General features: G+C 34.7%; 1 protein-coding gene and 1 long non-coding RNA gene across 3 annotated transcripts; both read right to left on the bottom strand.

Moving 5' to 3' along the window:
- Window positions 1–2981: 2981 nt before the first annotated feature.
- LOC121758621 lies at window positions 2982–3767 on the bottom strand. Its single transcript, XR_006041531.1, has 4 exons — window positions 3655–3767; window positions 3308–3478; window positions 3149–3215; window positions 2982–3067 (listed from the first exon to the last, which is right to left on the bottom strand). It is a non-coding gene; the product is annotated as an uncharacterized LOC121758621 (long non-coding RNA).
- Window positions 3768–9089: 5322 nt separating this feature from the next.
- LOC121757297 (transcription initiation factor TFIID subunit 6-like) lies at window positions 9090–14154 on the bottom strand. Of its 2 annotated transcripts, none has more exons than XM_042152836.1 (13): window positions 13973–14154; window positions 13735–13898; window positions 13535–13621; window positions 13249–13350; window positions 13043–13160; window positions 12739–12842; window positions 12518–12655; window positions 12349–12444; window positions 11900–12024; window positions 11601–11733; window positions 11272–11397; window positions 10282–10393; window positions 9090–9711 (listed from the first exon to the last, which is right to left on the bottom strand). In XM_042152836.1, exons 2-13 carry the CDS (start codon window positions 13858–13860, stop codon window positions 9356–9358), a joined length of 1623 nt encoding a protein of 540 aa, XP_042008770.1. In that variant the 5' UTR covers window positions 13861–13898; window positions 13973–14154; the 3' UTR covers window positions 9090–9355. The 2 variants fall into 2 exon arrangements, with proteins under 2 accessions (XP_042008770.1, XP_042008769.1); XM_042152835.1 differs by having other exon boundaries at window positions 13735–13883.
- Between the last annotated feature and the right edge of the window lie 2097 nt (window positions 14155–16251).

Here is a 16251-nt window from a genome sequence, read left to right as displayed (position 1 = left end):
TGTATCGTACATTACTTACAATATGTGAATGTGTGGATACTACACCCTAGACCCATGGACTACTAAACCCTAAGGAAAAGATGTTAACTTCTGGCCTTTACAGAACTAAAACGACGCTACGTTCTGGATAACAAATGCAACATTATGGTGTCATATACATTATAACACATGTATCGTACATTACTTACAGTATGTGAATGTGTGGATACTACACCCTTGCCTCATGGACTACTAAACCCAAGGGAAAAGATGTTAACTTCCGGCCTTTACAGAACTGAAACGACGCTACATTCTGGATAACAAATACTCCCTCTGTCCCGCACTACTCGCACATTTCCTTTTGGGCACGGAGATTAAGGAATGAGTGATAGACAAAGTCAATAATTACGGCTGTAGGTATAAATTGTTACTAAAAATGGAAAGAGTGTAAATAACTTGGGACGCCCAGAAAGGAAATAAGTGCAAGTAGTGTGGGACGGAGTTAGTACTACATTATGGTGTCATATACATTATAACACATGTATCGTATATTACTTACAGTATGTGAATGTGTGGATACTACACCCTATGGACTACTAAACCCTAAGGAAAAGGTGTTAACTTCCGGCCTTTACAGAACTAAAACGACGTTATGTTCTGGATAACAAATGCTACTTTATGGTGTCATATACATTATAACAGATGTATCGTACAATATTTACAGTATGCGAATGTGTGGATACTACAACTTAGCTGACTGTATTGCTAAACCCAAAAGGTATGGTTTCAACTTTCTTGGATCAGTTGATATAAGAACTGTGAATTTAGGAGTTGATTATTAATTCAAAACAGTAAAACTTATATTACTACATAATGTTTATTACTATATTTGTACATTATTCACGGTTAAGCATGTACATTAAACGCAATTACTGGCACATTATTTCGTGAAACACGTACATTATTCACCATTCGGGTTGTACATTATTAAACATTATGCGTACATTATTTACCATTTGGACTGTGCATTATTACACATTACGCGTACATTATTTACCATTCGGACGGTACATTATTAAACATTATGCGTACATTATTTATCATTTGGACTGTGCATTATTACACATTAAGCGTACATTATTTACCATTCGGACGGTACATTATTTGCATTTACGCGTACATCATTGACAGGAAGCATCCCTAAAAAAAATTAATTACTTTCTTCCATCGTTGATAACACCGGAAGATATGACAGAATTAAAAACGACCTAATACTCAAACTGAAACCGGTGATGAAGAACTAATATTAGAAACACTTCAATATAAAAGTCGGCGCAGAGCTTCAGAATCACGGTGTCTATAGATTTACATTAATTACATTCTTCCATCATGGTGAACCGCGGAGTACTCCTCCATAATTACGGGCGACCTAATACTACAACTGATGAAAATTTCAATCCTAAAGTCGGCGCAGGGCTTCAGAATTGTATTTCTTGATTGTATGATATTGACGCACAAATAAATCTGCATGAATAAATTTTTGCGTGAATTATGGAAATTGAATAACTTTTGAATTTAGTTTCTACCTTTCTTACCCTTTTCTAATTATTTTAATGAATAAACTAATTACAATTGGAGTGCAAATAAACCGTTAGATTGGCAAAATGAATGGATGTGATTTGTTTTATGTTTAAGTAATATTTAGTGTAATGATATGAATATATAACATTAGAGTGTGTTTTTTTTATTTTACATGAAAGAATACTTTTCTTATAAGGATGATGCCATGAACCAAATTTGAATGAAAATAAATGTCATAAATGTATATTATTAAAATTGTATTTGTCATAAATAATTCTCAGCGCAATTCCTGTTTTTATAAAATTACCAAGTATACATATTTATTCTCCAAGAAAAAAATGTTAAGACATAAAAAGTACTATCACTTCATAATTTAACATTTTAAAGCTCAACATTCTACAAGTTGAGCTACGAAGCTGGACTAATTTAACACAGGCAATTATAGATGCAACTAAAATGTGCCAATTTTTTTTTTAAAAAAAAAGCTCCTCGACGTACTCATTTTTATCTTAAAAACTTTTTGTAAATAATTTTATCAGACACATATTTAAGTAAAAGTCTAAAACAACAATTAGAAAATAAAATTGTTAACGATCATGAGTGGCAGTCTAGTGACTGTGGCTGTGGGGCCGTGCTTATTTAAGACTTTGCCCACTCTTTCTGTATGTCAAACGTGTAGTTGATCTCCAAATAGCACTTCTTGTCATCATCTATGAACTGAATAAATACATCATTTCATTTTATAAATATTACCATCATACCGAAAAAATAATACTAATAGAATAAAAGTAAGTATTTTTACTAAAAGAATTATAATTAGACTAAAGATGATTACAAACATACCTCCTTCGTCTCACAATAATTGTTACTCCTATTATGGGCACGCGTTTTTAAAAATGTAAAAAAAAAGTTGGTTGGAAAAGTTAGTGGAATGTGAGACCCACATTTTTATATTGATTTTATAATATAATGTGAGTGAAATTAGTTGATAGATTATGAGACCTACTTACTATTTATGGTAAAATGGAAAAGAGTGATAATTATTGTGGGATAGAGGGAGTAACATTTTTGGTATTTCTTTATTAGAAAATCATCAATTAGGTCAATTTGCCTTGCATATATTCACCCAACCTAATTAGTAATTATATTATTTACATTTGTCCAATTGAACAATAAATTTTAAAAAAAGAGTACCTTAGAGCATCTCCAGTGGGCGGATGTCCCACTCGGACATCCACTAGGACATCCCAAAAACACCTCCTGCCACGTCACTAGGACTTCCCATCCCACTGTCACGTCACTAGGACATCTCCTGCACAATCCGTCCTTCCCATCGCCCTTCCCACTAGAGTTTTAAAAAAAAAAAATTACCGGACGTCCGACCCACTCCACAATGGCGGACGTCCGCCCGCCCGTCGCCCGCACGTCCGAGGACACCCGACGTCCTCACGGGACGTCCGTATCCGTATCATCAGGCTAATGATCTTCACATCTGGCTCTTGAGCCTCTAACAAATTTTAAATTCAAATTTTTTTTTTAATTTATATACGTATCATTATTTGTATGCATGACAAAGTTAAATAAATACCATCAATGGCGTTCACATCCACACCTCCTAGGAGTTGTTCCTTCCACTTCCTCAAGCTCTCATCATCCTAAAATAAAAGCAATCATACTATTTCTCGAGAAAAATTAATATAGTAGTACTATTTGTTTTTTAAAAAATTTATTAGAAACAAAAAAAAACCTTATCTTTCTCGAGATGTTCCTTGATTGTACATTTAGGACCGAGCTGGATTCGTCGTCCTCGGTGTAAATGGAGGCTTCACTCGGATTCCGACTAACTGGTTTTCCATCGGAATCGGATAACTCCTCTTTCAACGACGAACTACCCTCCGAAGTCATTGTTTCTCTCTTTCTGTCCGATCCCATATCAAATTATATGTATATAATTTACTAATGCAATGCATAAGATGAGTTTGTGGATAAAGAAAAAGAAAGAAAACACGCGTCCCTCGCAACAAAGGATGCCACATTATGAGAAAGAAAATATAATAATTAAAGACAAGAGAATGGAAAAATGATGGAACATACCAGAAAAGGGGTAAATTTATGGGAATGTTGTCTTAACTAACAGATTGCCAACAGCTTCATAACCATGAACGCCTTCTAGAAGAAGAAAAGGGAAAATGAGAAAAAAGAGAGCACCAAATATATGAAATGTGCAAAGGAGAAAACTTGTTTAGGTGGTGAAAAATGATGGGAGATGGTCATTGATCAAAAGGGGATTGCGACTTTATTTGTGGTGATCCGATATTATACAGGGAGATTTAAAAATATTCATGGAATTGATGTATTTATTTATTTATATTGAGGGAAATATTAATGTTAGTAGATGTCCAAGAAATGCGGCCCTTCTTCTACTCTTTCTTGACAAATCTGTGTTTTGTACCCCTCATATTTTTTGTCATAAATATGATAGACATTGGAAATGATTTACATATAACATTTATATAAATGGGTCTTAATCCCCTAAGACCATCGTCCACTAGGGTCATAATGTGATTTCCATATTACATTAGATCGTAAAATAGATCATCTCGATTTTCCAGACTTTTATATCAGTTTGTTGGTTTATGAGTGTCAATTGGTATAAAAATAAATTTTAAAAGATACAAACTACTACTATAATAGTATTCGACCCAACTTTCTTTTGTTCTGTTCCAAGAATTCGAAGAAGGTTTTGTACCAATCAGATATGTAAAAATACAAATTGTTATTATTAAGATATACTCATGTTTTGATATGCAAACTAATATATTTAACTTATAGATGTGGTTCTCATATAATAATAACTCTTAAGACTATTGTTATATTGTGTACAGTTGATATTTTGGTTGGTTAACAAAAATAATTCATATACTTACAAAATATTTTGGTCATCCAACAAAGGTGATCCAAGACTTGTATGTCGGTTTTTTTTTTTTTTTTTGGTTATTCTATTAGAATTTTGTCTGAATTGTCACTAATTAAGTCCCAACAAACCAGCGGAGAAAAAGTTTGATATTAGGTGGGTAAAAAATACTACTACTCCACTAACATTTTGCTGCATCCAAATTATAAAAGAAAATATAACAATATTACATAAAAGAGTTTTAAGACATTTTATTCAATTAAATTAATTACTTAGTACATTTTCGTTAGCAACAAATAAATAAATTTAAGTAAAATAGATGGACAGAATATAACTAATTTCTCCAAAGGGGCCAAAACGACAGTTCTATTATTCTTCCAGTTGAGTGAAACATTTCAGCCAAAAAAAGAGACCTGAATCAACGAGATGTTACACTTGATGATAGTAAAAAAACAAGTGTCGCTGATCACATCAGAATACCAGATCCCTTGTTACTTATAGTCATGCAGCGGCATTTCTGCAGTCTCCCTCACGGTCACTTCTCCTCATGTAAACATCATCAAATCTCCGCCATAAGGAATGTATAGTATAAACAGGCCTCTCCATCAGCCTAGTCAGACCATCTTTTGCTCGGCTGAGGTTCGTCGAAGCTGATTCCTCGAACGAAAGCAGAGGAAGCCTCATGTCCTCTTTGGTAATCGTCGTCTAGAGTGTAGTGAGAATTAGGCGAGGATAATGATGGTGATGGAGAAGAAGATGGAGAGAAGAGAAGGGAAGGGAAGAATAAGAAAGGAAGAACAAAGGGCAAAAATCTAAAAGATCCGTGTATCTTGATCTCATATTTTGAAAGAAGTGCGAATTCAAACCCCCAAAACTGAAACACGCGTATATCCATTTATGCGGAGGTAGAATCGCATAGTGTGACGTTACTGAACGTGCAATTTACGATAACTCTAAAGACCAAATTTAATATTTCATCCGTCCCTGAAAAATATGAGCATTTGATTCGCCACGAGTTTTAATACATAATTGGTAAAGTAAGATAAAGAGAAAAAAAAAGTAATTAAAGTATTGTTAGTAGATAATGAATCCTTACACGGGTCGGTGTTAGTGGCTACAGTCTGAAATAGAATTAACTTAATCATACAGATTTAATTTATGAAATGATGTAGGATACCAAACAATTACTCTCTCTGTCCCATAAAGTTTGTCTCATTTTAACATTTTCGTCCGTTCCACAAAGTTTGTCCCACTTGAAATCTTACCAAAAATAGACATTAAATACACTCATCAATCTCCTCAGTGTGGGACTCTTATTCCACTACATACTCCAATTTAATACAAAGTCAAATAATTTCTTAAAATCAGCGCCAGATCAAATTGGGACAAACTTTGTGGGACAGAGAGAATTACTAATTTCATCTTATTATTAAAAAAATATTTAAATTGTATCTTAGCAATATTACCATACTGACTCTAATTTACTATTACTGCTATATTTTATTTTTGACTCAACGAATTGCATTTTATTTATTGGGCTGAATTAGGAGAAAGCCTATCACTATATTTTTATTATTCCTTTACTAAATAAAAAATCGGGGCCCAGGCTATCAAATTGCAACGCGATTCGTTGCAAAAGATTTTATTATTAAATTTCAATCTCATCAAAGCCAAGACGGATCTAGCACTCCCCATCACCGGAAGATTTCGCCGGTCACCGTAATCAAGGTTTTCCCGACACCGATGTTGATTTTTACTTCTATATATGATGTCGAGGTTTCTTATCAATGCATCGATCCCGTTAAAATTTGAATTCCAGATCATCTCATTGTCGTATTTTCTTTTTTCAGAAAAGCTAAGATATCATATTGGTAAATTCCAGATTGGATTGATGATGAATCTGTTTATTGATATTAGTTAATTATATTCTCTCGGCAGGTAAAAGCGTTGATTATAACTGTATTTGGGAAAAGCATCGGAGATGGGGTTTTTGGTGACTACTCTGATCTTCGTAGTGGTTGGCATAATTGCATCATTGTTAACCAGAATCTGCTGCAACAAAGGGCCATCCACTAACCTGTATGTTGACATTTTAAGATTTTCTCCATTATGTTGCTTGAACTTTATTTTTTTTGGCATCTGGTTTCTGAAGTTAATTATTGCCATGATTTCTGCTGTAAGTTTTTATTTGTAATTTCTATTGAGCTATCTTGACTTTTTGGTTGCTCTAGAACAATGTTCTTAGCCTGCCTGTTGACCATAATCTTTGGTTATATGTTATTCATCTCCATGCTTTATTTAAGTGATTGTAATGGCGAACTTGTCTCGGAACTCACTTTAATTTGTATGTGTCCAGCTACTTTATATGTTTGGTAGCTGGATTTATCATCTGTTGATCTAGTTAAATAGCGAACTGTGTCTCGAAACTCACTTTAATCTGTGGAAAGAGTGTATGTTAAGAATGTTGTTAATGTAATTGTATTCTGCAATGCAGGTTACTTCTGACATTGATTATTACAACGACTGTTTGCTGTTGGATGATGTAAGTTAGTTCTCCTTGTTTACAAAAAAGTACTGATGCATGTTGTTGACCTTGGTAATAAGCATTCGTCGGTATATTTCTTTTTTGCATAACTTAAATCATCTATTCTTCCAATGGTGTAGCTGAGGTGAAGCTCTATGTACTAGTTTAGCTCCTTTGACTGGAATCTGTGTATGTGTGCAAAATGGGCCGGTGGCAGTGCTCTTCTTTTCAGCAAAACTGAAATTCCTGTCTCAAAATCCTTTAGAAAACAAATTCCCTTCTTAGAACAATCCTTGAGTTGATCTTATTGTTATCATTTTAACAAAGTTTTAAAAACATTTTAGGTACTATTGCCTTGTAGATGAACTTTGACATTTGATTATCTTTAATCCACATATTGAGGGAAGTGACCAACTACATAAAATTTGGTCATACATTAATTGACAACAATGTTGTTAACTATTAGGTGACCGGTGATGTCTAGACTTGTACAGAAGTTTGATGGGCATCAGTTGGGGTCTGGGTCCTTTAGGTCAGATCATAACAGCACATTTAAGAGCATACCATCTCTCTCTCTCTCATGTAAGCTTGAGTTGGGGAAGGGATGTTACCTGAAATTGTGAAAAACACATTTTACATTTCTCTCCAACTTGTATAAAGTACTGGTGGGTGGCATGCTTGGTCTAGAACTGAGAAGGATTTCAGGACTGCTAGAATCAGGATAATTGTTTTTGAGAAAAATGACCTGATGGATGTCACTTTATGTGTGGAAAATTGGATTATAACAATGCTGGACACTAAGGGGTAGTTTGGTAGGGAAGATAGATACAGAAAAACACGATAAGAACACACATTTTTGGTCATTTTGGGTAAGATAACTCCAAGATAAAGAGTGTAGAATGTACTTGTAGGCCAAAACTTGACATTTTTAACTGGATACTGGCGTTTCTCAAACCACATGTATCCTCTTATCTATATCAAAATAATCAAGTCACGCCTCTTGGTTCTGCTCATATAATAAATGGTGGAAAGAGATGTCTTCTTGATTTAGTGGGCTACTCTTTTTCATTTTTGTCATAGTTGTAAGATTGTATGTTGTGCATATGCAGGTGGGCGATAGTATATTTGGCACAGATGAACCCTCTGATTGTTCCCATTTTGAATGAAGCGGAATGAGATCTCCGAGTGCCCATGAACCCTGCATCGTTGAGTGTTACAGGGGTAAGCCAAAAGCAGTGAATTACATTGGAACCCTCTTATGTAATATTTATATTACATTTTTGTTAATGAAAACATATTGTACGCCATTTTGCCATTTGTAATCCTTTCCATGGAACTTATTCATTTGTTGAACGTTGCTATCTTGGTTTATGTACCTTGAGAGAAAATAAATATGGTTTGTGTTATTGTGCATCTGTTTTCTGCTTGAAAACTTCCATGTTTCCTTCTACACTGCACCAACAACATGATCATCTGTGTTGTGTTTAATCTTTGAATCAAATCAAAATCAACTTTAATCGAAACAAAAGAATCTAGTACTATATGTTTTCGTCTTCTATGTTTCCTTCTACACTGCACCAACAACATGATCATATGTGTTGTGTTTAATCTTTGAATCAAATCAAATTCAACTTTAATCGAAACAAAAGAATCTAGTACTATATGTTTTCGTCTTCTATGTTTCCTTCTACACTGCACCAACAACATGATCATCTGTGTTGTGTTTAATCTTTGAATTAAATAAATTCAACTTTAATCGAAACAAAAGAATCTAGTACTGTATACTCCCTCCGTCCTCAAAGAATATACACTTTGGGTTCGACACGGGTTTTAATGGAAAATTGGTAAAATAAGAGAGAAAAAGTAATTAAATTGTTAGTGGAGATTGGAGAATGGGTCCCACCTCATTAGAGAGAAAATAATTTTCAAAATTAGAAAGTGCATATTCTCGTGGGATGGAGAGAGTATAATTTTACATGACTAATCAAATTAATTTTGTGGTTTATCACTACAAACCTTCAATGGGTCGATCAAATTTATCCTTTGGAAAAATGAGAACATGTTATGAAGCGCGGGTGCATACAACTGGAATGGAGCAGTAAATATAGTAGTGGATAATCGTAGTTTATGAATTTACTTGAACTTCAGAACATACCATAATCTGTGCAGAGTTCTACAAAACATGGATAGCATATAATCTAACAATCTTTCCTAACTATGCGAATGAATCTACATTAGTATTTTGGAAATGTGATCTTCGTTCCCGAAGAACAGAACACTAACCAGGGAGAACATATCTGTAAAAAGACGACAGCAAACACTAACTCTCTTGTGTAGGCTTTGGGGGGGAGGAAAGATCACAAGAATAAGGACGCTTCGGGTAAAGGAACAAATGTTAACATGCTTTCACCAAAATATTCATACAGTGAGGGCAGCAATTGTGCGGCATCTGTATCCTCCTTCCACGCCTGCTCAAGAGCAGATGAAGTCTTGAATCCTTGACCACCACCTATCTCTCTTCTGTTGCTTGATCCAGCCACATTGTTGTTCCCTGAGGCCATTGATGAGTCTGCAGCTCCAGTATTTGTTGAATATCCACCACTAGCTCCTGCTATGTCTGCCGGCAGAGAGTTTGCACCCATAGAACTGTCTGTTGCCAGTTTCTTCAACGGTGGTTGGTGCATCATGTTATCTATGGTGGCTTTACGTTTATCTGAACACAATTTGGAGCAGATAAATGCATTAGACTCTTAGGATATAGCTAGCGAGACAGCAAACGATTTATTCATTTTCATGCTGGTCATATTTTGAGTTCAGAATACTACTTTAAAAGAACAAGTAGTTGAAACTGAAGCATATATACATTATTTCAAACAAGGTGCGTTCAAATGCTAACTTTTCTTAAATTGCTAACTTGCTAACACATCAACGTAGTATATTAAAAATGTTAACATGATCACATTAAAATGTCAACACATATTTGTGTTGACATTTTAATAAACTGTGTTGACATTTAAATATCAATGTCAACATAATGTATTAAAATATCAACTTAAGTTTATGTTGACATTTCAGTATCATCGTGTTGACATTTTTAATACATTGCATTAATGAGTTAGCAAGTTAGCAACGGATCACACCCAATTTCAAATATTAGTTACACAAGAGTACTATGACACCAAGAGCCACCCCAAACCCCAAATATTAGTTACACAAGAGTACTAAGACATCAAATGATGAACAGTTTCATTGAAGTAGTAAGTGAAGATGAAGAGAAACATACTTGAAGAAGTAGTCACGACTTTGCTATTGCTCCTACAGACAGTACGTGCTGGTGGGGATGGCAGAGAAGGTAGCATCTTCAGCCGATCATAGACGCACAAACCAGCTGCGCGCTAATAAGATAGTATCTCATCAGTTAGATTCAGCTGGGGCCAAATGTGCAATGACAATCCAGGTACAAGAAAGGACAGAGCTACCAGTAAATACAACCTTTGAGGGTACATACAGCTATTCCATTCCACAAGCATAGCAACAAATGAAATGTAGTTCAGATGTTGAAAATCAATAATTATAAATTCATTGGTCCTCCACTTGTTGTACTGACTGGAAGAATAGTAAGTGGCCTTTGTTTATGATAACGCATCTTGATCTACTTCAGGGCTTAGAGCACTCTACTAGTATTTCAGTATTAACAAGACCAGTGTTATACTAATTTGAATCCTCCCAAATCTTTTCGAGATAATAGAACCTTCCATGCTTAGAACACACCATAGATTATCACTAGCCCGAACTAACATAGTAGGAAACAACTCCCATGTGCCTCCAAAGAAGATAATTTATAATGCAAAAGTCCCCTAAGGAGAAACAGTAGGCTCGTTAATAGTTTGCACACATCATGCAGTTTTAACAGTTGCCAATTGCCATGCTTAACAAGCCACTCACCCTCAAATTATCTTCAGACAAAGAAACTGGAAGTATAAGTGCCAATTTACGGCATTTGCTATATTTCCAGTTAATGAAATTCTTGAAAGAGCATGAAAAAAATAGTAAGAGGATTAGAAGACATCTTTCAAATAAGGTTTTCAATACACTTCTACATATGGCAGCAGAAAAACAAAGTCAAAGTATCATCAAAGACAATAGGAATTTGAAAAAAAAAACAATCTCATATATATCTGGAAGAACCTTCTCATATAGCACCAGATGCACATTGCACAAGATACTTTTAGTAACCATTCTTTGTTACAGAAAAAGGGTCAATATATCTTACCAATAGAGCCCCATATACAAGCCAGGCTTCATGCCTCTTGATCTCATTCTTTTGCTTCTCTAGTTGCATTTCTGGCTCCAGAAGCCGCAAATAAGGATCAAGATTGGGAAGAATAAGTAATCGAACCTGGTTAGCATGTTTAACAGAGGTCATCTTAGGATAGATAAGGGACAGTATTAAACTACACAACATATAGTTCTGGCAGTGTGCACAAAGTCTCGTATTTTAACATTGTGCATTTTTTGCAAATAAAATATAAATTATCATGGATATTACAAAGATTACATACATAGTCACACACATCGAGAGGGGAAAAAAGGGGGAAATACCACATTAGCTCCGAGGGCTGCTATGCCCCGAACAGCACCATAATGTTGAGGGAGAGTTTTTGATGGATTGATGAAAGCCGTCAACATTGTCTTGGTTACACGTGGCTGGAGATTGTAATAAACCTGGCCAAATCTGCAGAGTAGTACCATAAAGAAGTTAACCTAAAAATTTATAGAGATGATAGATAGGAGGTTGATGCAAATTGCAAAGACATGTGATGCACCCAACTTTTACAGTGAAACAGAAGAGAGCCACATCATACATTATGTAATGGAAGGTATATATGACGATCTCTCACCTCTTGCATATTGAAGCAACTAGACTAGCAGTGAAATTTCTCAGTTCCCAGTGATTGTCAGAGAACTTATTTCCTAATCTTTTAGCAACCAGGCATGTCAGCACTGAGGGCATCAGTTGGTGCAGCTAATTAGAAGTTTGAAGTATCAGAATTCAACATTCATGGAGATTAATTCAAAAAAGAAAAAGTAATTGCTTGAGAAGCAAAAGATCATGCACCATAAGATACACAAATTGCAACCTCTAGTGTTTAAATGAGACCTAAGGAGCAAAGAAACTACTACACGCCAACGTATAACTAAATAAAGAACCCAAAGACTAATTTTATACTAAGATTAAAGTCACCTGGTACTAGGAGAACACTATGACACACACTATATAAATCATAAAGCAAGAAAATCTGAACTGGGCAAAATAAATGAAAAGGGAGTATATGCAAGAATAACTTACATATGGCTCGATATGTATATGAGGATTCCGAAGAAGGCTCCGGACAAGACGCATCAAAGCAAAAAGTAGAGAAAAGTTATTCAAATTCCGAGAAACCTGCCATTGTTACTGTTCAGCATTTATAATCTGGCATTGTTGTTAGTCTAGATGGAGATTACATTAGTTTTACCTCATCAGCAACAAAAAGTGTAAAATAAGGAACCAAGGGGTGAATCCCTGAGTCAGTTGCCAAGCTCACTAATGCAGCTTTAAATAAAGGGGACTCGGATCTCGTCACAGTCAACTCGGTAATTTTTTCAAAGTAAAGCTGCATCACAAGGCAAGAAAAACATGAGATGTATTATCTTCTCGACGGGCATATAAAAAAATAAAAAAAACCATCAGCAGCACCTGAAGTTCCTGTGAAACCACATGCTTTATAGGTAATTTAATGTCAACAGATGCTCCATCCTCTTTGACTTCAGTCTTTCTGTTATCTGCAGGAAGTGAAAGCACTTCCAAAAAAACAACTCATCATTTTACAAAAACTGAACTTTAAGAAACACGTGCATTGCCATATGGAGTAATTATTTGGTCCGGCAAGAACAGGAAGGTGGAAGAGGATAGAGGATTATCATAGAAGGAACATGCTGATCGACAGTATTTAACACATGTGCATACAAATGTAAGATACCGCGCTATGATATATACATACTTTGAAGAGCTTCGGGAGGGGGATTTTCAGGAATAGCGGGTTGAACTCCGTCAATAGCTAACCAATGAGCAACTACTGTGGTGTCCAGTGGGGCCTTAGGTAGAGGAGCTTCAATCACCTAAGTAAGGTAAAAACATACAATTGTGACTAATAATTTTACAACAATAGTCAAAGATTTTATTGAGCAGGCATTCATGATCACATACTTCCTTGAATTCCACATCCTTTTCTTCTATATAGAACAAATCCTTGTGCCCTGCTGCACGTTCGAATCGCAGTGGATCTCCAGAAGCAAATCCATATATTGGCTACACAATTGTCAAAAACCACAACCAACAGTCACAAACAATGACCAATAGTTGCACCAATAAGAACCATGAAATGCACAACAGAGTAGAGCAATATACTTCGAAGGCCACATCGAGAATTACATTATGCCATCAAATAATATCATGGTTGTATAAATGAAAATTCTATTTGAAATAAAAGCACCTCGACATTTCTTAAACCGAGGGCACTATCAACGTCGTCCGTAGTTAAAGTAGTTCTCTTCGAATGCCTCATGCATTTGATAGATTCCTGCAACAAATTCACAATTTAAAACCTTACATGCACCAACTGGATACATCAAAACGGCGCATAAAAAGCAAAATCAACAATCGCGAAAATATCAAAACGGAAATTATATTGACCTGCATTATTTCTCGAATACGGTACTCGACATCGGCAGCCAGAGCAGGTAACACATCGGGAGATAAATTGCTGATGCCAATGCTCTGGGCTATAACCTCAATTGTTTCTTTCGGTACGATGCTCATCGTCACGGAAACTTCAGCGCTTTCTGAGACTTCGAATTCTATCAGTACTATAATTAAAAGATGGAAATACAGCTGATTAACCTAAAATTGAAAAGGAGCATGAATTTCTTACATATTCGATGGTTGAAAAAAGAGGCAGTGAGGGCGGCAGCAGCTGTGCCGGCTGCTGGCGTACCGGCAAGAACGGAGAGAAATTCAGACTTGAAATCGCTTGTGTTTACGAAGAGGGATGTGAAAAATCAAAAAATGTGAACTGAAAAACAATGGAGGGAGACTAATGGTGCGGTTTTGCAATTTGGCAAAAACATAAAAAAGTAAATCTAATTTTAATCAATATCTAAAGTAAAAACAATGAAATGAAAAACTTTATCCACATCGTCATGGTATGGGACTCTTCTTTGTCTTAGGTTCAAGACATAAAGAAAATACTTAAAATACCAGAATATATAAAATATACCATTAAATGACATATTTGGTGGTCATTTAAAATTGACCAAATAAAGGCCTTAAAAACATGCAAAGTAATATTTAATATATCGCCTATTTTGATATACTTCTATTAACCAAACCTAGAGGTAGATATCAGGTATTGAATTTACCGGTACCGGACCCAATACTCGCAGGGATATTATTAGATACCCAATATCCAATTTTATATGACCGGTACATATTTGAGTAATAGAGTTTAAGAAATATCGGGTATTAGGTAACACTTTTGGGCATCGGATATATCCAAATACCCAATTAATACCCACTTTATTGTTTAATTCTTTTTTACTGTCTATATAATGTATAGTTCTCATTGAAGAAATCATTTAAACAAGAACTGCATATTTTTAAAGTGTGTCACACCCTATCTATTAATCACAATGATAGTATGATTTTTTTTATTTATTTAACTATTACTATGATTTATGAATTATATTATTTGATTGCTTATTTTAATTGGATGTTTATTAATTTTTACATTTTGCATAGTCAATTCTCATTAAGTTATTCATGAGTTTTAAATTAAATGTGACAACTACCTTTTTTGGTTTTATATAAAATAAGTGTAATATTAAAGATATTAATCAATTTGAATTTTCTATATATACACGTAATACTAGTTTGTCTTGAAAATAAAGTAAATAACGAAGTAGTTATATTTTTCATTATTGTATTGTATTATTTTCCAGCATCAAAAAACATGAATCGTATTATTAGCATAACAAATAAAAGAATTTCATTCAATTTTACTGAAACGGTGAATTTTAGCTTTATTTAACACGTATATATTTAATTTTATTATAGTTATTGACTTATTATTAAAATATAGACAAAATTCAAGTCCTAGTATATAGACAATGTTGGGTATTCGGGTAGCCAATTCATCGGGTTCGGATACCGGTGTCGTGTATCGAATACCCGAAACACACTTCAGGTTGGGTTTGGGCATACGTTCTTGACAATTTTTGGGTACGGGTACTCGATATTTTCGGGTTGGGTAGCCACACGTATCCGTATTCCCACCTCTATCCAAACCTGTAAGTGCGAGCAGAAATTTCCAAATGTGTATTAGCAAATACTCGATCTGATTTTCAGGTATCTGAACACGAAATCTGATTTTTTGCCTATGTAATACCCGATTTTGAAATATTTTCGGGTACCCGGCCCTGAAAAATAAGATACTCAAAAACTTGATTTAGGAAAAAAACAAGTTAAAAAAAGGGAACGCATCTTTCATAATCTAACGCCGAAACTGAGTAGTACTATTTTCATGATATCTTACTAATAAAAAAATATTTTGTGCAAGACATTATAGCACTTACACTCTGTGAACATGCACGCTGACATATTCTCTAAAATATGTCAAAATTCCAAGACAAGCAAAATTTAAGAGAATTAGAGTTGGAGATGACGATGTTAAATGTAGAGGTAGGGGGAAGGATCCCCTGCTGTGGTTTAAACGCAGGAATTATCAAATAAAACGCAGCATTTGGTTAAGAGAGATGAATGATGGGACGGCGGAATTTAAATGCATACAACTTCTATTTCTTTTGTTCACTTTTTTACCCATTCTTTATTAAATTAATTATGCGCTCTTTTGTTCACTCTATTTTACCCATTTCCGTATTTAATTATATGAGCTCGGCCAGGGTAACTTTTTGATGGAGTAGCTATTAAAATTATTAATGGAAAACTTTTTTAGTAATCTGTAAAATACTCCTCCAATACAAACACAAGTCTCAAAATATCCAACACAAACACAAGTTGCAGTTTTTGTTATTGATGCATCAACATTCAAAACACAACCCAAATGTTAATTTCGTTCAATCTCTAATATCAATTAATTGATCTAACAACAACTTAATTCGTTAGTTGTATAATCTAGCTATTTACCAAATATAC

Source organism: Salvia splendens, chromosome 12 (genome assembly GCF_004379255.2).
Source record: "Salvia splendens isolate huo1 chromosome 12, SspV2, whole genome shotgun sequence".
NCBI classification, from domain to species: Eukaryota; Viridiplantae; Streptophyta; class Magnoliopsida; order Lamiales; family Lamiaceae; genus Salvia; species Salvia splendens.
Note: the sequence above shows the minus strand (reverse complement) of the source record. Positions and strands in the feature narration are given on the sequence as shown.